Raw genomic sequence first — 23044 nt, forward strand, 5'->3', positions numbered from 1 at the left:
GAAAGTATTAACTATACTGATATGGATCCTAATTACGAATTAAATTTCGTCTGTATATATCACTAGTTAGTATTACATGCGTACGTGGCTAGTGAGACGTAATTAAGAAAACACATTTTATTAACCCGAACACTCTGCCACATGTAGAATCAAGCTCATGAAGTTAACCTGATCAAACAAACTTTCAGCACATAAATAAGATGTGATAATGGAAAAGAGTATTTTTCACTTGATTGAAGAGAGGGACATTAAATAATGAAAGAACCGGAGAAGTGATGAAACTATCGAAGTAAAAGAAATTATTAAAACAAGTAATTCAGTCATTTCCTATTGTAATCAGATGATTGTGTACGCAAAATCAGTATGCACTACAAAAAAACAGACTTTAGGCGACGACTTTCGGCGGCGACTTTTTTCGTCGCCGCTGAAAGTGGACTTTTAGCGGCGACTTTTTTTGTCGCTACTGAAAGTTCGTTGCTGAAACTAAGACTTTCAGCGGTGACTTTTTTTGTCGCCGCTGAAAGTTCGTTGCTGAAACTAAGACTTTCAGCGGCGACAAAAGTGTCGCCACTGAAAGTGGAACTTCAGCGGCGACATTTTTTGTCGCCGCTGAAAGTGGACATTCAGCGGCGACTTTTTTTGTCGCCCCTGAAAGTTCGCTGCTGAAACTAAGACTTTCAGCGGCGACTTTTTTGTCGCCGCTGAAAGTGGACATTCAGCGGCGACTTTTTTTTCGCCGCTGAAAGGTCGCTGCTGAAACTAAGACTTTCAACGGCGACTTTTTTGTCACCGCTGAAAGTGTAATATAATAATATATATTTTATTTTACAATATTAATAAACAAATTCAATCTGGGAGGCGGTCACGAGTTCGAACCTTGAAGAAGACACATTTAAGGTGAAAATATTTGAACGATGACGTGACGAGAAGGAGTGATGTGGCAATGACGTGGCGGTCGGCGGTGATGACGTGACGGTCGGCGATGATGATGTGGCCGTCGATGACGATGACGTGGCGACCGACAGTGATGATGTGGTCGTCGGCGACGATGACATGGCACCGACAGTGATAAGGTGGCAGCCGGTGACGGTGATGTGGCGGCCAGCGATGATGACGTGGCATTGGTAAAGTCAATTCTTCTTAGGCATTACTTTCAGCGACAACAAAAAAGTCGCCGCTAAAAACACTTTCGGCGGCGACAAGAATGTCGCCACCAAAAGTGTCTTTCAGCGGCGACAAATGTCACCGCCGAAACTTCTAAAAGTCGCCACTGAAAGTTTTCAGCCACAGCTGCTACGGCAACGACTTTTCAGTGATGACTTGTCGCCGCTAAAAACTTTCAGCGGTGACTTTTATACTTTCAGCAGCGACTTTTGTCGCCACTGAAAGTCAATTTTTTTGTAGTGATGATATATATATAGTTATATAATCATTTTCAATTTATCAATATATATAATAAAATATGTAACAAATCATATTATTCCCGAGTTATAACAAATCAGATTCCTTTTTCCCTCGTCAGTTCTCTATCAAATATATATAATACGTTTCTTCCTTCTTTTTTATTTTTCGAATGGATAAGAGCTAAAGTCTTTCTTGTGTTTAGATTGTATCAATTGTTGTCATCATATACGCGGTTTCATGCTGAATTCAACTCAATTGTTTGACGAAAAGCCATGGTTTTGAAGTTGGTGACATATAACGACTACTTCTACTCCTCATTACCGTAAGATCTTGAGATCTTTCTGAATGGTCCCTTATTATTGGACTTTTTAAGTCACTGAAATTGTCTTTGTCGATTTCTAGACTTTCTTAGGGCAAGAAGTAATTATATTGATTGGGTCAAAAGAGAAGCAGGTCAAATATTGGGCTCTAAATATGTTACTTATTGCTAGCACTGGTGGGTGTCTGCGAAGTGATGTGTTTGAAAATAAGGGCATTGTTTGATTATTATGAGTATTATATTATTGTGCACTATATATTTCTATATACTAAGATCTATAAATTAGAACCTGGCCTGATATATGACGAAGCTAATTGCTATACTTGAGCATTGGCATACCCAGGAAGAATAGAGATCCATGGCTGCCCTGCCTTCTCTATACCGTTTTCTTGTGCTGCTTCTTCTTATTACCGCTGCTCTTTTCACGCAGCCCGTCCATGCACGTGTAGGTATGTATGTACATGTATCTTAAAATTTATATATTTCTATAAATACACTTGCAAGAGAAAATAGTGAAATAGACACAAAAGTGGGTCCCATAAAAAATAGGACTAGTATTTTACTTCTTTTTTTTTGGGTCAATCTCTTTTCTCCCTTTTCTTGAAGTCCCTTATCATCATCATCATCATTTGGTATATCCAGTGCTTTTTCTGGATCACATTATCAGTTATCTGAGCAACTGATTGATCTGATTCAAATTCATGGCTTCCCATCCCTACAAAAATGTCTCTTCCGGGACTGAGGTTTTGGGTTTAGGGTAGACTAACTTTTTATTGGTTGGTTGATTTTATTTTTTATATTTTTTTTAAACCCATTGTATCTACCGCTAGTAGTAGTGGCTAATTTCCTTGTACGGTAGGCTATGAAACTCTCTCCATATGCACCATGAATACTAGATACTTAAGAAATCCGGCTAAATGATAATTGTGCTAAGCCTTAAGATTTCAAGTCATTTTAGTTTAACACATCTGCGCGCATGCATGCAATCACCGAATCACGTGTGTAGTTAAATGAAGAACAAGTAATTTGGTCACTCCCTTTTCATTTGTTGTATATCTTGATTGAAGTTATCAAGTTTTTGACATAACTAGCTACTTGTTTGCGCATTTTACACAAAATTGTAAAAAAAAATCATAATATTTATAATTTGTAACCAATGTAATTTGTCATAAATTTCATATTTATATTGATTAATACTTAATATTGATTGATGATCAATAGTGGTAATTTCTTCCAACTATGAAGATTTTGATGAAAGATGAAAAGCAGTGCAGGTTCCAACTATATATTCACAATAAAATTTATATTTTTATATATGCAGCTATAACCAAAAGGACAGGCAGCGGTGATTTGCCACGTCCTCCACGTCCACCTGTGCGTCCCCCTGTACCCCGCCCAGCATTTCGCCCACCACATCCATAACATATGTATTGTTATTCATATATGCATGAGTTTATATATGCCTTTTTTTAATCATGTATAAGATTAGGCGTGTTGGATTTTAAAGGTTTATTTTAGTTAAAGCAGGAGTCTCAAGACTCATAGAGATCGCTCATAAATGTACTCATAAATTATCTTGTGTCTTTTAATATATATGTCTTAATTTCGTAACTATTACTACCAAATTATTAGTTACATGCCGTACGTGTATGTTTTTTTTTGGATCTTTTCTTTTAAATTCCTTTGCTCCTCCAGTTCAGTTGTTGCATGGTTGGAGAATGTTGTGATGGATTCTATAGGCAACTGTAATGTTTCACTATGTGATTTTATTTCCTTTTTTCAGCGCAAAGAATTTGATGAACTATATTAATCAACTTTGATTTAAGAATTAAGAATTATACAATTGTAAATAAAGAAAGATTATCAGATCATGATTTCGGCATCTCTATATGCTGCAAGCAAGCTAGCTCCAATATCATCATTAGCTGATTTAATCAGCTTCGCATCCATAATAATCGCGTTCAAGTACAAGCAATCATGGGAGAAGCGAGAACATTTTGATTTCTTAGAATCTAATTAATCTCTGAAATGATTATAATTAGTGATTAACTATAATATTGCCTCATATTCTTAATATAACAACTAGTTTGGCTTTTATTTTAATTCTAAATATATGACTCCAATTCATTTTGTTTCTCATATTTATCTATTTTTTTAAGTAGTCCTTGTAATAGTTACACATATTAAATGTTTCATTAAATGATAGTTTTAGCTATTACATATGACTAATAAAAGTATTTTAAGGAAAACAACACATTTATTACAAGTAACTAACTAAACAAACTTTTTTAATTTATTCAAATTAATCAACTAGCTCTTATATGTAAGGATCAGAAGTAATATTCGTCTTTTCGGATCATAACACGAATTATTATAACTGGCCTTAATTAGTCAATGTCACCAAAATTAAGGTACGTGATTACACCTTACTAATTAGAAAAACACACGTAAGTAGTGGAAGATAAAGATTATTATTTGTTATTCCAAAATTAAGCCTTGACCATCTTCAAATAAATTCCTAGAAACGATCGGTATTTGTTATACTTGGTTTAATATACGCGTGACTAGGGAGACGTAAGAAACTAAATTAAGCTTTATTAATAAAATAGATAAACTGCGTGTTTCCACTCAAAAAACCTGTTTTTTTATTGTACTGCATATATATGCGACCAAGGGATCACTTTCTTTTGAAGAATTCAAGCTGTAAACTTAAACCTCCTTAATTTATTGCCTTTCAAGGCACCAAATGCTGTAAACAATCAAAAGTGACAACTATAATGTCAAACTGATTCCTTAAATATATACTTCATCCGGTGCTAAACATAAGAGCTAGTTGACTAATTTGAGCAGATTAAGAAAATAAGTTAAGTTAGTTATTTAATAAATAGGTGTTGTTTTTCCTAAAATATCCTTATTAATCAAGTGTGTGGGCTAGAACTACCATTATTAAGAGGACTATCTTGGAAAAAAATTAATAAATATGACAAACAAAATGAATTAGGGTCTTATATCTAAGACCAAAATAAAAGTGAAATGATGTCATATATTAAGGACTGGAGGTGGCATGTTGAAAAGAGACAGTCACACACATTTGTTGGATAAGAAAGGTTTCATTCAAGCTAAGTATTGATGGATTCAATTATTAGTATGTGGTAACTGTGACGAGGCCAATGCGATATCTTTTTTTAACTCATCTTCTATTACTATATATACTTGACATCCTCCAATTGCGCCAAAGGAAAATAAATAATGAAAAGGTCTCAGCGAAGAAATTAAATTAGAATGACACATTGGTTATAAGTAGTTTTATTTGAAGACTGAACCAGTCATAATGCTATAAAAAAATAATAAAGAACCATTGTTATTTCTGAGTAGCAATATGCTTGAAGGAACCAAGTAGTTCATGATAATAAATAAATGCTCCTTTTCTTTGCCTTTTTTTAATGATATATGTGTCTGTCGTAAGTCCACTTCAACTGGGTTTCTGCGAAGTTACATGGAACAGATAACTCAAATGCAAGACAATATAATAATTGCCCTGAAACATGTATAAATTTAGACGCCATGAAGCTCATAATTATATGTATCCTTAGCATATATAGATCCAGACCAGCAAGAACACACACATACACACATGGCTGTGTCTTCTTTTTCCCAATTTCTGATGCTGCTACTTCTTCTTGTTGCTTCCAGTCTTTTCACGCTGTCTCACAATGCGAGTGCAGGTATGCCTTTATGTCCTTACAAACTTGTAGCCAAATAATACTCATTTCAAGTTGGCAAAAAAGTTAAAATTATCATATCCAGGAAAATTTGAATTTCTAATGCATGGCTCTCTGATTTAACGCACACCCGTACACATGCTTTTCTTTGTGTTGCCTTGAATCTTAAAATGAAAATAAGTTAGTCTGTTTAACTTTTATTTTAGTTCTAAGTATAAAACCCCAAGCTACTTTGTTTCTCATATATATTTATCCATTTTTTTTTTCAAAATAGTCCTTGTAATAATAGTAGTTCTAGCCAATACATTTGATTAACAAAAATATTTTAGGAAAAACAGCACATATTTATTACAAATAACTAATTGAATTAGGTTTTTTAATCTACTCAAGTTAGTCAATTAGCTCGAAGATAATATATCACTACTTCCAATCCCTAATATAACAGCTAGTTGACTAATTTGAATAAATTTAAAAAGTTTGTGAAGTCAGTTAATTGTAGTAATTAGGTGTTGTTTTCCCTAATAAAATACCCTTGCTAATCATGTATTAGCTAAAACTACTATTTGATTGAACATTTAATATGTGCAATTATTACAAAGAGTACTTTATAAAAAATGAATAAATACGAGAGACAAAGTGGATTAAAGTTTTATATTTATATCCAAATTAAAAGTCAAACTAGCTTTTATATTAAGGATAAGAGATAGTATATTCTTGATTTGTTCTAGATTTTATATAAAAGTCAGTGTAAATTTTAATAATCACGCACCAATTATATATGCAGGTATGACCATGAGAAGACTAGCGGGCCCGCTGCCAAGCTCGCCACCGCCGCCATCACCATCTAAAGGGATCAAACCACTCCCAAATCCGTCAAGCCATCCTCTGGCGGCTTCCCCACCACCGCCGCAGTAGAAGTTTTTCAGAATGAAAAGAATAAAACTGCATTAGGATGGTCTTTGTCCGTGCAAAATGTGTGTGTGTGTTGTCCTCTTATAAATTCATACTTGAGGCTAACTCAAGCAATAAGAACAAGGTGAAATGTGGTTAGTGATTTGGGATATAAAATTTTTCTGTTGTAACAAATAAAAATATGATTCATAATAATTAAGGTACTGAAAATCAGGCTGGTCATTGATTTAGTGAAGACATTGGCTTAGAAATCAGTAGTATAATGGTGGTTGGACAAGAGCTAAGCCAATTATGATTAAAATAATATAACTTAATTAAAATATACAGACATATTCATATGTATTCCAGAAAAAAAGAGTAATATCTAAATAAAAAGACATTATCCAATCAAATACCAGTTAATAAAAAACTGATATGCCGCTATTTTTTTAACGCAAAATGATGTCAGTTTAGACTCGGCAAAGGGAAAATTTTAAAATTCAAGTCGGTTGACTCCCAATTCAAAACTTTGTATTGGACCGATCACGAAACCGGTTTACTGATTCATTGGTTTGACTGGCTAATCCAAATTAGGTTTTAATACCCTAATAATAATTGAAGATAAAATTAACACGTAGGCAGGTACTTATAATTTTTAGTTTTTTTTTTACCTCAATTTTAAACCAAGTTTTCGTAATTTATTTTGTTTGAAATGAGTCCTTATTTTTTGATCCGTTATGATTCATCCTTGAGTTTAAAATTTGTTAATTTTAATTTACAAAATTTCATGAATTTTATAAAAATTCTTTCATTTCATTTAATTTTATTTTAACAATTGTGTATTTCTATAAATAAAATTGCATTAAATCTATAAATTAAAATTTTTGAATCAAACAATAAAGAGTCAAATCAAACAAAGTAAATTACAGATATCTAATTCAAAATTAAAGTAAACTATGTAAGAATTTATGAGTTAATTAATTTTCTGATAACTGAATAGACACGGGCATGAGAACCCATATGTATGTACTTTAATTAGTGGTGGTTAGGATTTAGCAACCCCACTAAAGCGTGAATAATTAAAATTGGTGCCAGAAAATTTTTCGCCTTCAGCAATATTCGTATGTGGTTTCAACATAAAGTAAGAATTTACTGTTGACTAACTCTTTACCTCAACAATAACCCTCAAATGCACTGCTTAACTGGAAAATGCTCTGTATATTCATTAACCGAAAAACTGAGTCCAAATACATCTGAAAACGGACTACTCCACAATAGTCCAAACTGGGCTCCTTTTATAGAGCCCAAAACAACATAACCAAAAACTATTGAAAAAAAAAAGAAAGGAAAAGAACGCTCGTATAAGTGATACAAGCAAGATAAACAAGTAAATATACTACAGTACAAAAATACCCTTCCTATTTCCTACACTCCCCCTCACGTTTGGGACTGAACAAATTAATAGTCCCTAACTTGCTCAACAATCTTCTCTGTACTTCTCCAATGACTGCTTTAGTGAGTATGTCTGCCTCTTTTTCACTTGATTTTACATGCTTCAAATCAATCTGTTTGGATTCCCATTTCTCTCTTACAAAGTGACAATCCACTTCAATATGTTTGGTCTGCTCATGATAAACCAGATTGGCAGCAATGTGGATAGCAGCTTGACTATCACAAAAAATATTAACCAGTCCTCTATGAAAAATACTCAGGTCTTGCAGTAGTCATAGGGCCCACGTGATTTCAAAAGTTGCCATGCTTAATGCCCTGTATTCAGCCCCTGCAGATGACTTAGACAGAGTCCATTGTTTTTTCATTTTCCATATCACCAATGAGCCTCCAAACTTCAATAAATATCCTGTGACAAATCTTCTAGTAATTCCACATGATGCCCAATCAGAATCACAGTAACATGCGAGTTCTGGCTCTCTTTCAGAACTAAGAAATATCCCCAAACCAATAGATCCCTTGAGATATCTCACAATGCTCTTTGCTACTGCCATATGTGATCTGGTTGGGTTCTGCATGAATTGGCTCAAAGTCTGTACTGAGAAAGAAATGTCAGGGCAAGTCATAGTTAAATGAATAAGCTTTCCTATTAACCTTCTATATCTTTCTGGCTCATTTAACAGTTCTTCCTTCTTGCATTTACCTTCAATGTATGGCAACAGTTTAAGATTCTGTGGCATTGGAATAGCTAGAGGTTTACAACCAGTCATTCCAATGTCTGTCAACATATCAAGCACATATTTTCTTTGTGATAATATTATACCAGATTCTGACTTAGCTACCTCCATTCCAAGGAAATATTTCATTAAACCAAGATCTTTAATTCTAAAATTGCTGTGTAAAAAATCTTTTGTATCTTGAATTGCAATCTTAGAACTTCCAATGAGTAATAGATCATCAACATATACTAAAACCAGCAGAACACCTTTATCAGATTTTTTAACAAACAAGGAATAATCATTCAAACTCTGTTTAAAGCCTCCCCTTATCAAAGCACTAGATAATTTTTTGTTCCATTGTCTAGAAGTCTGTTTCAAACCATATAGAGATTTCTTTAATTTACAAACTAAGTTCTCCCCCTTACTTTCAAAACCTTGAGGAATTCTCATATAAACTTCCTTATTTAAATCTCTCTGCAAGAATGCATTGTGAACATCCATTTGATGAAGGCTCCATCTATTTATGGCAGCCAGCTTAAGGATTAGACAAACAGTAAACATTTTTACAATCGGTGAGAAAGTCTCATGATAGTCTATTCCCTCTCTTTAACTATAACCTTTGGCGACTAATTTAGCCTTATACTTGTCTATGCTCCCATCAGAATTATACTTGATTTTGTATACCCATTTACATCCTATGGGTTTCTTTCCCTTGGGTAAAGGTACAATATCCCAAGTGTTGTATCCTCTAAAGCTTTCATTTCACATCTCATGGCATCAACCCATTTTCATCTAAAGTAGCATGTTCATAACAGGTTGGTTCAGATTTAGAATCCGTAGATGAAAGAAAGCACAAATGATCAAAAGAAATATTATCATAAGAAATGTAGTCATGAAGAGGATACTTGCATTTACCTTCATACTTTACATTCACATGGGAGACCGCAGTTGAGAGGACATAGTCCCTAGACCATACAGGTGGATGTCTCTCTCTGTTTGGTCTAGTCTAATTTCCAGCAGGAGGAGTACCATTCAGATTATCAATACCATTAGGAAACCGGTTCTCCAGCATCATTAGACTGAACTTGATTATTCCCATTATTAATGATTGGTTCTTGATTACTTTCTGTTGACACTCTTACTAATTCATACCAAAACATGTCCTTTAAATCTTGGCGCACTCCCCCTTGCTCTTTAGTTATGACATCTTTGAAAGGGAATCTTTCTTTAGCAAAACTAACATTACGACTAACCAAAACACTTTTATTTTCCAGATTTAAAAGGAGGAATCCTTTTTGATTTTCTAGATAGCGCAGAAAAACACAAGGAATTGCTCTGGATTGTAATTTTTCTATAAGGTTCAGATTAATGGAATAAGCTAAACATCCAAAAACTCTTAAATGACATAAATCATGTTTACTTTCATAAACCTTCTCATAAGGAGTTTTATAACCTATTATCTTGGAAGGAATTCTGTTAATCAAATGAACAGCTATTTTCACACATTCCCCCTAATAGCATGTTGGAACATTAGACTCTATTAGTAGACTTCTAGTTAGCTATATTATGGTCCTATGCTTTCTTTCTACCACCCCATTTTGTTCAAGGGTATAGGGGTAGGATGTTTCATGCATTATGCCATTTTGCTGAAAGTAAGATCTCATCTCATGATTTTTAAATTCAGTTCCATTGTTACTTCTCACTCTCTTAACACGCTTATCAAACTGATTCAAAACATATGCAATAAAAGTCTTAACATGCATGACAGATTCAGATTTATTCCTCATAAATCCAAGTCCCTCTAGAGAAATCATCAACCACAGTGAGAAAGTATTGATAACCATGATGTGTTGGTGTCCTATATGGACCCCACACATCCATATGCAGAAGCTCAAAACAGCATTTAGTCTTTATACAGCTAGTAGTGAAAGGAAATTTTGTTTGCTTGGATTGAACACAAACATCACAACCTTTATTCAATGAAACATCAGAGTTTATTACAAAATCAAGGTGTTGCCTTATAGAAAGGGGCGCATGTTCTAATCTTTTATGCCATAGAGATATTTCAGAACAATTTTGAATACCATAACTATTTTGAACAGTGTTCACAACATGATGATTTCTTGCTATTTTCAAAAACATATAACCCTCCAAATTCTTTACCAATAAGCTTTATCTTCCCATCCCAAAGGCCCTGCATTAAACATAGGTCAGGAAAAAAAGAAGTTATGCATTTATGCTCTTTTGTAAGCCTTGAAATGGATATTAAATTGAACTTGAGTTTAGGAGCAAATAGAACATCAATTAGAGTTATTTCATCAGAAATTTTTGCCTTTCCTATATGAGTGACAGGCACATAGTCAGCATCAGGTATCTTTATGGATTTGATCGGTCCATCATAAATTCTATAATCTTCTAAAAGACTTAAACTACCCACCATGTGAGTAGTGGCCCCAGAATCCAGAATCCATGTTGAATAAGAAGCATTATAAGTTATAGGAATAGCCAAACCTGTACCAATGAGGGCGTGCACTTTAGGTTCTGAGTCCTTTTGAAGTAGCTCCAAAATCCTCTGGTACTACTCTTGAGTAAAACTAGGCGCCACAGAAGTTGCCTCATTCAGGTGTGCTTCTTGAGCAGAAAACGAATCAGCGACTCCTTAATTCATTTCTTTATTTGTCTTTTTTCTGTTTCCTTTAAAATTCACTAGGTAGCCTATGATCTGATAATAGTTGTCCTTTATATGTCCTCTGTTGTGGCAGTGTGAGCATTCTGGCAAGTTCTCACCACGTCCTCTGCCCCTGCCACGTCCATGACCTCTAGCCGTCACTGTTATACCCTCTGTGGGTGAGCTTCATTCTCCGTTGATAATAGACCTTTGAGTCTCATCTTGTATGATCATCGAGTAAGCTTCATTAACTGATGGTAGAGGATTCATCAGGAGAAGCTTGATTCATACCTAAGAGTATGAATCATTCAACCCGAGCAAAAATTGAAGTAATTTTTGTTCTTGAATGACATCTAGATAGGTTTTTGATGTTGCGCAAGTACATGAAGGTAAAGTTACCAAGGCTAACTGCTCCTCCGAGAGTTCCTTTAATCTTGAATAGTACGCAGATACTGATAGAGAGCCTTACCTTAAAGACGTGATTTCGTGATGCAAGGCGAAAATCCGTGCACCATTCTTTTTATCAAAACGCTCCTTTAAATCCATCCAAACAAGATGTGCATTTTGGAAGAAGATAACTCTATTTGCTAATTCCTTCGAGATTGAACTTAAAATCAATGAAAGAACAACCGCATTGCAATGCTCCCACTACTCTTTCAATTCGGAATCTTGGTCACTCTTCTTGCAGGATCCATCGACGAACCCTAATTTATTCTTTTCCATCAACGCGATCTTCATCGCACGACTCCAGATTGTGCAATTTTCGGTGCCTGTCAAGATGTGTTGAACGATTGAAGCTCCTTGCGTGTTTAATGGGTGTAAAAACAGGGGATGGGAAAATAGAAGATTCTCTGTAGCCGATTTTGCTTCTGCCGTTGAGTTTTCTCCGGTGCGAGGACGACGATCTGGGTTTGGTCTGAGGCTAGCTACTCCGTTGAAGGCAAACCTTCGGCTCTAGATACCATGTTGACTAACTCTATACCTCACCAATAACCCTTAAACGCATCGCTTAACTGGAAAATGCTCTGTATATTCATTAACTGAAAAACTAAGTCCAAATACATCTGAAAACGGACTACTCCATAATAGTCCAAACCGGGCTCCTTTTATAGAGCCCAAAACAACATAATTGAAAACTATTAAAAAAAACAAGAAAGGAAAAGAAAGCCCATATAAGTAATACAAGCAAGATAAATAAGTAAATATCCTAAAGTACAAAAATACCTTTCCTATTTCCTATATTTACTCAAGCTCATCACCAACTCCAAGTAAAAATCTAATGTTAACATTTTGAATCCTTTTACACTGACCTTGACCATATATGTCTCTTTCATTCTGTTTTAATTTTTGAACTGAAGTTGCCAAGTCGATGTCAATTATTAAATGTGAGCATATTTTGTCGGCATATCATGCTTTATCATAATTAATAATGATTTTTATAATTAGTTTAACTTGACATTTCTGCCGTTAAGTAGCACGCCACAGGGGCTTGCGTGCGGACAACAAACATTCCGAAGGATTTAATTGGACTTCGTATAATTTTGAGGGAAATAAATGTAAAGTGAACACGAGACAACTGAAGAAATCAGAATAAAATAAAGGGAAAATACAATGATTGGTCCTCATAGTTTACCTTCATTTTGTTTTTGGTCCCTAAAGTTTCAAACCGGAGCTTTTGGTCACTCAAGTTTGCTCCGTTTAAAACTGTTAGTCCCTCTAATTTAAAAAGGACTTGGTGTTTGTGTTAACGGTGTTAATTATGCTGACGTGTCTTTTGACATCGTTTAATTCATTGACGTGGCATGTTGACTGGGCAACAAGGCTGAGTGATTAGTTTGCCAACCTGGATTTGTGATTTTTAAAAAAACAAGAAAAAACAAAACAATACCTGCACTTGAAACAAAACGCACAAGTGTGATTGAGTGGGAAAAAAACAAAGACGGTTAAAGGCTGAAGGAAAAAAAAAAGCACTAGGTCAAGTTGGACCCACAGCCGGAGAAGCCTTACATGGCCGTCACTGGTGCAGTTGATGTCGATGATCGTGGGTGAAGGTCGGTGAAGGTCATAGGAGCATTGTTGTTTGCATTTCATTTTGTTGAAAGGTAAGGATTCTTCTTGTTAGTCTGTTCAAAAAGAGCACAAGCAATAGCTTGTCGTGGTGTGCTCTTTGAATGCTCTGCTTTTATTATTATTGGTTCTATAATCAATAGAGCTTCGGTGCTATGTTTTTTTGTGGTTTGTTCTTTGATGATTAGTTTTTCTTAACGTGATGGGGAATAAATGACAAGAGAGGAATGGAGTCAATGCATTGAATAAGCCATATTTCCAGAAGAAAATAATCTGCATCTGATTTAACAAAGTTGTGTGGTAAATACCAAATTCTCATTACAAATTCTCTTCAATTTCCCTACTAACCATATCAACATCAATCCTTTCAAAACATCTCTTACACAGTTACACAGATTACCGCACAACTTCAACTAAAATAATACAACTTTAGCTTCTAAGTTTACAAATTCAGATTGAGTACTTTCCAAACTAAGAACACATTCATTACAACCACAACACATATAATTTGTTCCGCAAACTTCAATCTCCTTCTACAATCAATATTCTCTTGCTTCATCTTCTTCAGCTCATGTAAAATTGAATTGTCAACTGGTCCATGAAATCAATCAAAGTAGTTGCACCCCCAATGCTCCTATATGTCAAACAATACACAATAACACAAATTATTTACCCCAGTTGCTCACTCAAATTATTACATGAAGATATAATCCACAAACCTTATAATTTGGGCACTTCACAAACCTCCTACCATAATTTTGCTCTATCCATGAAGTCAAAATTATAACCTCATCTCCACATTTACATCGTTTACCACCCCTCTAGGCTACCTTTCTACCCATGGTGTTCGATAATGAACTTCTAGTAGAAGCCATGAAATTTCACTGCACATAAAATAAAATTATATACGAGGTTGAATATAGAGAAGAAGATGAGATTGCAAATGAAATCGAAGGCTGTAAATTGGGAGAAAATGAAAATGATTTACCTTTCAATGAAAGTCTCGAATGCTCTTAACCTTTGTCGGACCTCCTTTGCATTCACCAAATATTTCTGACCTTTGTTGAATCTTCTCTACCTTCTCTAACGCTCTGCCCAGCACTGATGCCCAAGTTTCCCTTTTCCTTGTTCCCCTTAACCTCAACCAAGATCTCTCCTGATGCCCTAGCCTTCCCTTTTCCTTCGTACCCTGTGTGTGTTTTCCATTCACCTCTATTTTTTTTTAATAAACAATTTTCAGGTCCAGGTCACCCACCCATATAATCACAAATTTATTTTTAAAAAAGGATTTCCGGGTCATAAGTCCATATACCATGCCACGTCAGCAAATTAAACGGTGTTAAAAGACATGCAAGTATAATTAACACCATTAACACAAACACCAAGTCCTTTTTAAACTAGAGGGACTAACAGTTTTAAACGGAGCAAACTAGAGGGACCAAAAGCTCCGGTTTGAAACTTCAGGGACCAAAAGCAAAATGGAGGTAAACTATGAGGACCAATCGTTGTATTAACCCTAAAATAAAATATTGGAACGAATAATTTCGTGTAAATTTACCACAAATCAATATATCACCATTAATAAATATATATAGTAAATTACATTATTTATAATAGTACTCCCTCCCGTCCTATTTATAAGTTTTAATTTTGTGTTTGTTTGAACATTTAATACATATTTTCTAATTTCATCCTTAATTATTTATTCTCTCTCCTTGTCATAATCTCTCTTATCACGTTTTCCTACATATTTTTTTATCCTTTTTCTGATTTATTATAAGGTTATATTTAAAAATAAAAAAATATTTTTAACCTATTTATTGTTTTTAATTAATTTTAACTAGTTCGTTAATCATTATTCATAAATTAGTTATTTAAAACTTATAACAATTACCGATGGGAAAGGGTATCTGAAGGAAGGGACACTGAAAATTAAAGATAACTAGGAAAAACTTTCACCAAACGTCTGAAACCTGACGAAAAGCCAGGAACAGGAAGGAACCCCGACGGACCTTATTATACTGCAATATCTGAGCTTGAACGTGCATAGGAGACAAAATAAAAACCAACCAAAAAGGTAAAACTACGAAACAAGTAAAAACGACCAAATACATACGGCAAACCAAAAGTAGATGACTACTATTTGGAGCATGCTCCTTCTGAAATTTATATATTAATAAATATAGTATTAGATGCCAAATTAGCAAGTAGTCGTTTAAGAAAGAAAGAATCAGTTTTTATTTCTCATAGCACGCCGAGTCTGCTCCTTATTGTGCATTATATTATACCTAACACACCTTAATTAGAAGCATGCTTTCATGTGTGAAAACATTGGGGGTGCTTTGCCAACCGCACTACCATCTTCGTTTTAAAAATTAATTGGATTATTGGAAGAAGATCCATGCCTAGTTTGAAAATAAACACAAATGTGTAACTTTATTCTAGAGTTCAAATATGAAATTTGCGTAGTGCGTTGACAAAAGGGACATTGTGTCTTGCGTGTTTTGTCCATGACAACGACCTTGTTTCTCTCAATTGTTTTTGGCCAAATTATGTTGAAAATCCGACACAACCATATTAAATTAAGAGAAAAGATGAATCAATTTTTATATATATGTGTGTGTGTGTGTGTGTGTAAAGTGCGACCATGATTGGTAAAGCAAAGAAAGAAGGGGATATCAATGGGGATGTGTTCTGTTTACCGATGTGTGATGTTATTGATTGTGTTCATCGCCTCCATTCTTGTTATCATCCAGTTTACTGAAGCTACTTCTTCAGGTTTGTCTTGTGTTTTTCACACAACTGAAATAATGCCTTCAACTCAAATTTGGGGCCTAACTTTGTTTTTGTGTGTGTGTGTGTGTTGTTTATGCAGATATGAAGATAAGGAAACTGGGTAATTTGCCAAGTTCACCTCCTGTACCCGTCGGATCGCACAGTGTGCCTCCGGCAAATGGCTATTAACGCTAGTCATTGATGATCATTGATGTGTGTGTGTAAAAGTCAGTAAAACTGAATTAAATTAGTATCTACTGTTACATTATTACGCAAGTAATAATTTCTTTTTTATCATTAAAAAATGTGTGTCCTGCAATTAGTTAGATGTTCAGTTTGGTTTGGCGATGGACGGCATCTCAAGGCTTCTCCATTTTCAATTAATAAACGTTCCAACTCTTAAAGAGAAGACAAGAAATTATATGAATTAATTTGATGATCGAAATAGTCTTAGCTTGAAGCAACAAACAAATTGATGAGGACTCTCTCTCACAAGTAGCGATACATGCTTGAAGGAACCAAGAAAATTAATTAACAAATCAGGGCACTTTTCCTAAGTTTTATTAATCAAATTCTTGATTTATTTAAGGTCGTTAACAATGAACTCCGTCAACATATAAAAGACCTTTGTTTAAGAGATTTATCTGCTGAAGAACAGAATACTGTTGTGGCTGATTGGGTTAGTGATGGTACACGGGATTTTTCAAAGTTGCTCCATGTGGTTCAGGCCAAAGTTTTGGCCAGACTCACTTGTGTTATGATCCCTTTTGATTCTGCTGGGGAGGATGTTTTAATGTGGAAAGCTTCAAAGGCTGGCATTGTCAGTATAAAGGGTGCTTATTTTCTTATTGAGGAGAATCCTATTTCTCTCTACAGTCAGATTTATAAACTTATTTGGAAATGGAGAGGTGCAGAAGGGATTCGGGTTTTCATTTAGAGAATCTTTAATTTCATGGTAGACTTCCTACCAATCTTTGGAGAAGCAGATGGTCTCAATGTTCTCCCTTGTGTTCTATTGCCTCAACGTATGGAAAGCATTTTACATGTTCTTAGAGACTATGACTATGCAAAATCTGGGCGGGACTCTCTTGTACATCATAAGTACGTGAACAGATTTTTTTCCGGCATCTATGAGAGAGTGGATTGCCCTTAATCAGGAAAACATGGGTCTTGATGGGAATGATGATTGGAATTTGGTCTGGGGATTTTCAATATGGAAGCTTGGGCTTTGGAGGAATGAAGCAACGTTGGACGCTAATTTTGTAAAGCCTCCGGATCCTACTGCTGTGATCAATCATAGCTAGCAAAATTTTACGGTTGTGACTGAACCTATGATACATGCTGTGAAGGAGTCTACGGTTTGCTATGTTTCTTGGTCTCTCCGCCTCAAGGATGGTTCAAATTAAATGTTGACGGTGCTGTTTCAAAATCCTCCGAGAAAGCTGGTTTTGGAGGTGTTATTACAGATCATTTTGGCAATTGGATTATTGGTTTCTCTCTTCAAATTGGTTCATGCAGTGTCCTTGAGGCAGAAGCTTGGGCTATTTTTAAGGGCTTGAAGTTGGCTCGGGATTTTGGATTCAAAAAGGTTGTACTTGAATCTGATGCAAAGGCTTTGATTGATTATCTAGCTGAGAATAATCCCAGCTACTCTTGTAGGCTTTTGTTAATGCAGATTCATAATGTGCTGTAAGTACAACTGGGAGATCAAGCTGTGTTTTATTGGAAGGCAGGCTAATGAAGTTGCTGATGCACTAGCCAAACAAGGGATCTCTGCTTCCTCCTATTTTGATATTTGTCCGAGTCATATGCGAAATTTAGTTGAGAAGGATTGTTTGGGGTTTAATTCCACTTAGCTTTCTATAGATCGTTTGCTTATGTACCAGAAGAAAAAAAAGACTCCGTCAACATATCAAGTTCTGCTACATGTTAATACTTATTAAAAGTACTCCTCCGATCCTAAATATAAGACTCATTTTGTAGTATAATCCTAAATATAAGACCCATTTTGTAGCATAAATTATACTACAAAATGGGTCTTATATTTAAGACCGGAGGAGTACTTTTAATTTTGACTCAAGCCAAAGTCTCAGCTCTAGCTATCTTGCCAAATTTTAAAGCCTCGTCCAGTATAACATATGATAAGGCTGAATAAAACCAAAAACTGAGGCCTTGAAATTGTTCGAGTTTACAACTCATGATGAGCTTCTCATGCACCGCGCATCGTTACTTCATATCTTTCCCAATCGTTGAAACGGAGCAGACTTAGAACCCTTGTGGACTGTCAAATGTCATTGCTGTCATCAGAAAGGGTTAGATCCAAGCACGCTCTGACCTCGACAAATCAATGTATTTTGTTGACTTTTCAGTTGCATATGGGTTCGGTGCATTGCACAAAGTTTAAGAAACAAGTCATACTATTTAATAATTTAATATTTTATGTATTACTACCTACCCATTTTTCGGGCCGCATCAGCCACCTTTTACGTCTGTCCTGGAAGTCTGGTTGTAGCAGTGACACATGTTTGCATCTCTATTTCTTTTATTTTGATGTTAGTTATTATGCGTCCAATCCTAAGTTTTCATCTTCTGATCATTCTTATTATTATTAAGGGCCTCATATAGTTCGAGATTGATGTGATGATGTCTCATATGTGAAACAATACGCAGCAATTTCTTGCCACAGATTTTTATAAGTGCTACATTATTAGTGATATTTAATCATTAATTTCTTCCTCCATACTCACCAAATTAAAAGTGGATGCATGGAAGGTGGATTTTCGTCAAATGTGAAAATGATGATGTTATATTGATTTGTTTTGTCAAGGTAACTGACGTAATGTTTGCATTTTATACCCATAATTATCAATAACTCACAGAGTCATTGACATTATGAGCTGGCTTGGCTTTAACAAATGAAATCATACTGTTTAGTGTTCAACCCGAGCCTTGCACCTAGTCAATTCTGGGGACTCACCTGCCCGCCAACATTTTCCTGCTAAATTTAGTTGACTTGGGGGTTTAACAGGGCACGTTATGGTCGGTAATGAGAAAAAATGGAGAAGCTAATTATGAAAATAATTATCCAGGACCTGCAAATTAGTATTGTGTCCTGCTTGTGAATAAAGTTAACCACTTCGCATTTCACAAGAAATGCTGAAAGTAGTTGGTGTCCTTAACCTTGTACAAATATGTACATATATTTAAGTTTGTCCTTCATTGAAGTTAATGTCCAATCGTCCGTAATAAAGTATTGAACTAGAATTAATATATAACACACCAACTATCTGGTGCAATATATATATATATATATATATATATGAAGGGCAAGATTGGAAATATAATAATAACATCACATTTTTGCCCTACATTTTAAATGAAGTAGGGCTTTTTAACTTTGGCATAATTTTAGATTGGATGGAGTAAGTACCTAATATTTTATACTGATTAAATTCAGTGCGTTCTGACCAAAAGAAATACGGTCGGCATTATAATAGTTATGTTATGTTATGCGAATCAACTATTAATACTCACCCATCACTCACTAAAAAGATCCACACATTAAGATACTTATAACGTAACACAACATTTATTATAGGGTACCTACATATCAATTATCAATAAGATCATCACAATGACAACAGAATTTGAATTTTGAACATACGTCCTTATGGGATAATGAATCACGTTCTTACCAGCTGAAAATTATTCAACATATAATAATATAATCATAATAATAATAATTTTTATAAAATGCTAATTTGATGAAATAATGGCGATGGAAATTGGAGAATCCTAGCCGTTTAATTTCTTGTGTTATAGGTCACCATGTTTCCAAATTTTCCACTTCCAGTCTTTAAATTTGTCCAACGTGCAGTTACATAAGCTCCTTATAATGCATCATTCCTAACATATATACTTTGGAAGCATGCTTTATTATATTATCAGTTTGTGTGAAAACGTGCTGGCTGCTTTGCCAAGTCCACCAGCATCGTCGTTTAAAAAATTAATTGGATTATTTGAAGAAGATCCATGCCTAGTTTGAAAGTAAACAAACAAGTGTGGTTTTATTAATAGAATTCAAAGGAACTGTTTGCATATTGTGCGTTGACAAAGGGATAATTGGGTCTTGCGTGTTTTGTCCATGACAATGACCTTGTCTCTCTCGATTGTTTTTTGCCAAATTATGTTGAAAATTCAATACAACTATACTAAATTCAGAAGAAACATCAATGAATTTATATATATAAACTGGAGGTGCGACCATGATTTGATAAAGCAGAGAAATTAAGAAGGGGAGATCAATGGGTATGTCTCTTGTTTACCGATGTGTGATACTATTATCGATTGTGTTCGTTGCCTCCATTCTCGTTATCATTCAGTCCACTGAAGCTTCTTCAGGTTTGTGTTCTGTTTTCCACACCTTTCAATGCTTTCAATCTGCAAATTTGGCACCTCCCTTTGTGAGTGTGGTGATTTTTTTTTTTTTTTTGGGCAGATATGAAGATGAGGAAGCTGGGTGATTTGCCAAATTCACCTCCTGCACCCATCGGCTCTCATCATTTGTCTCCGCGTCGTGGCCATGGCCGCTAGTCATTTATCTTCATACAGGCATACATATAAACTGAATTAAATTTACTCTTACATTATCACGCAAGCAATCTCTTTGTATTGTTGAGATAATGTGTCCCAAATTAACGGGGGCAAGATCTTGTTATTTTATGGAGGAAATGAATAAATTTTCAAATAGGCATGCAATTAAATGTTAAGTTTGGCGATGGCGTCATAGGTCTTCTCCATGTTGAATTAATGGAGTTTCCAACTCTTAAAAAAGAGAAGGCAAGAAGAAATCACGCTCACCATAATTCTAAACCTGACGGCCAGGCGGCAAGTTAATCCGCTGGCGCGAAGCAGGTTTTAGGTGGTAATGACAATAGTTTGCTATTAACCGGGCCAGGGTTTTAACACGAAGCCCAACATTATATGGACCCCACCAAGATTTAGAGGCATAAAAAACAGCTTAACCTAAGGAATGCGGGGCTTTACCCCAAAGGGAGCCCTTCCAGAAATTCTCAAGGGCCTAGGCCAAACCCAGGCCCAAGAGGGGGTTTGGAAATAGTTTTCAACCAGCAATAGACGCGCATCGGTTAGAACCTCACTAGCTGCGTCATTGCCCCAAGCGCAAAGATGAACTCCCACGTTTTTCTAGTCTCTCTTTTATACCCATCCTCGTAGCCCTCGCCCTTTCATTAGCCGATGTGGGACATAGAACGAGAACTTGGCTGTGCCCTGTAAGGCGCTCCGGTACACGTACGGTTATGACGGCCACGTCTTCACATATACCTGCTTTATCTAATAAAGCATCTAATTTACCCCTTAAACAGTCCACATGATTCTGATTGAAGGCGCTAAGTAATGGCATTTGACATTCTATTTGTGAGAGAGAAGGGTCTCAAAATCTGTCCGAAAAAATTGGACTATCATCAACATTGCTCTCGCACACCTTCATTAATAATATATTCCCAGGTATTGGGTGTTGGCCAATAGATCCTTCAGAAAGTTGTGTTCCTCTTCTTTATTATTGTGTTTCATGTTTAAAGGATTTTAGGGCATACTTAGAATTCTACAAATTTTTCAGTATGTACATGTTGTGTAGAATCTATTACAGTCTCTGAGTTATACAATAAGTGACATCAAATCAACCGAGAGAAAAGTTAAACATTTATTCATCTGTATCTCCAAAACCAACTTCCTCAGACATATATACTCCCATGTCTTCTGTATAAGTAATTACTAGGATTTGAATTTTAAGTCATAAAAGCAATACTCCCTCTTATAGGTGACATTAAGAAATATAATAGGGACATGTGATATTCTCTAATCCTATTTTTATGGGTTTGTTGAATCTCATGTAACAACTAATTATTCATATTATTAAATACTCTTTTAATGGTCTTTTTTCAATCTCAATCCCAACCCTTACCTCTTATTCTCAATGCTTTGAACCAAATCGGATCCTAGCTCCGAGTTTCTTAATTTACCTCAAATATAGGGTTCCTAATAGAACTCACCCTTAACTTCCTAGATTTTAAAGACTTCTGTAAGATGAATTTCAATTGATTGATTTTATCGAACACATATAATAAGATCAATACAGATGATAGAAGAAAACGAAGCTAACTAAACGAACACAAACAGATGGAATTAAAACAGCACATATACAAATCGAGGTGGCCGGATGGACTGGACTTGAGAGTTGAAATGAAGGTCTAGCGAGGGTTCTCTACTTACCGTCGTACACGCAATTAGGTTAATATAAGCACATCATAGTTCATAACGCGGTTTTGTGTGAGTCAGTGACGTAAAAGGTGGTCTCTATACAACGTTTTCAAATCTAGAGGATCAAAACTAAAGTCAGTCTTTTTGGTCAAGTTGATCAAATGTTACGTACGCTACATATTTAGACTTGAAGTTAATTTCTTTAATGTTTCTGCAAATCTTAATATTTCATTTTACAAGACAGACCCAAAAAAATTGACAAGTCTCCGATAAAATCGGGTAAAAGTTCCACATATAGTTTTTTCTTTTACCTGAATAAGCTCCATATAGAGTTGTCACGCAATTTTTTTGGTGATTTGTATCAAATGTATAATTAAGATAGTTTTGATATGTTCAAAGCTTTAATCCATCATTTAAAACAAATTACCGAAATCAAAAACAGTAAGCAGAAAAAGGTGTTCCGCTGGTAAAATAAAAAGCTTAGATTAATTTTACCATATATTGATACACACACACACACATAATTCCCTTGTGCACGCGCACATAATTTCCTTGTGCATATATATCTTAGGTCTTCAAATCTTAGATTAGAATTTCCTAGGGCATAGAGGTTGATCTGGTAAAATCAATGTCAACAAGTTTCTTTTTACTATCTCCGATCCTAATTATAAGAACTAGTTAACTAATTTGAGAAGATTAAAAAAATAAGTTAAGTTAATTATTTGTCATAAATAAGTGTTATCTTTCCTAA

At 35.1% G+C, this 23044-nt stretch overlaps 1 protein-coding gene, 1 long non-coding RNA gene and 1 other non-coding gene across 3 annotated transcripts; 1 reads left to right on the forward strand and 2 right to left on the reverse strand.

Annotated features, from left to right (window-relative positions):
* Positions 1 to 8060: 8060 nt before the first annotated feature.
* Positions 8061 to 9603, reverse strand: LOC114760308 (uncharacterized mitochondrial protein AtMg00810-like). The gene is made up of 3 exons (XM_028949567.1): positions 9534 to 9603; positions 8489 to 8752; positions 8061 to 8383 (listed from the first exon to the last, which is right to left on the reverse strand). The coding sequence occupies exons 1-3, from the start codon at positions 9601 to 9603 to the stop codon at positions 8061 to 8063; spliced, it is 657 nt and encodes a 218-aa protein (XP_028805400.1).
* A 10617-nt stretch (positions 9604 to 20220) lies between these two features.
* Positions 20221 to 20777, forward strand: LOC114760291 (uncharacterized). The gene is made up of 2 exons (XR_003742034.1): positions 20221 to 20415; positions 20513 to 20777. It is a non-coding gene; the product is annotated as an uncharacterized LOC114760291 (long non-coding RNA).
* A 275-nt stretch (positions 20778 to 21052) lies between these two features.
* LOC114760365 (U4 spliceosomal RNA) lies at positions 21053 to 21203 on the reverse strand. Its single transcript, XR_003742043.1, has one exon. It is a non-coding gene; the product is annotated as a U4 spliceosomal RNA (small nuclear RNA).
* Positions 21204 to 23044: the final 1841 nt, after the last annotated feature.

This window comes from Neltuma alba, unplaced genomic scaffold, assembly GCF_004799145.2.
Source record: "Neltuma alba isolate B1F8T4 unplaced genomic scaffold, ASM479914v2 tig00010970_pilon, whole genome shotgun sequence".
Classification (NCBI taxonomy): Eukaryota; Viridiplantae; Streptophyta; class Magnoliopsida; order Fabales; family Fabaceae; genus Neltuma; species Neltuma alba.

Bases quoted from the DNA above. Each gene is read 5' to 3' on its own strand.
- LOC114760308 (XM_028949567.1), bottom strand. From the start codon at position 9,603: ATGGGAATAATCAAGTTCAGTCTAATGATGCTGGAGAACCGGTTTCCT. The intron at 8,753-9,533 runs GTACTCCTCCTG...TGCTGGTTTTAG, and splicing joins TGGTATTGATAATCTGAATG to TATATGTTGATGATCTATTA. The intron at 8,384-8,488 runs GTAAATGCAAGA...TTTCTTTCTCAG, and splicing joins ACTGTTGCCATACATTGAAG to TACAGACTTTGAGCCAATTC.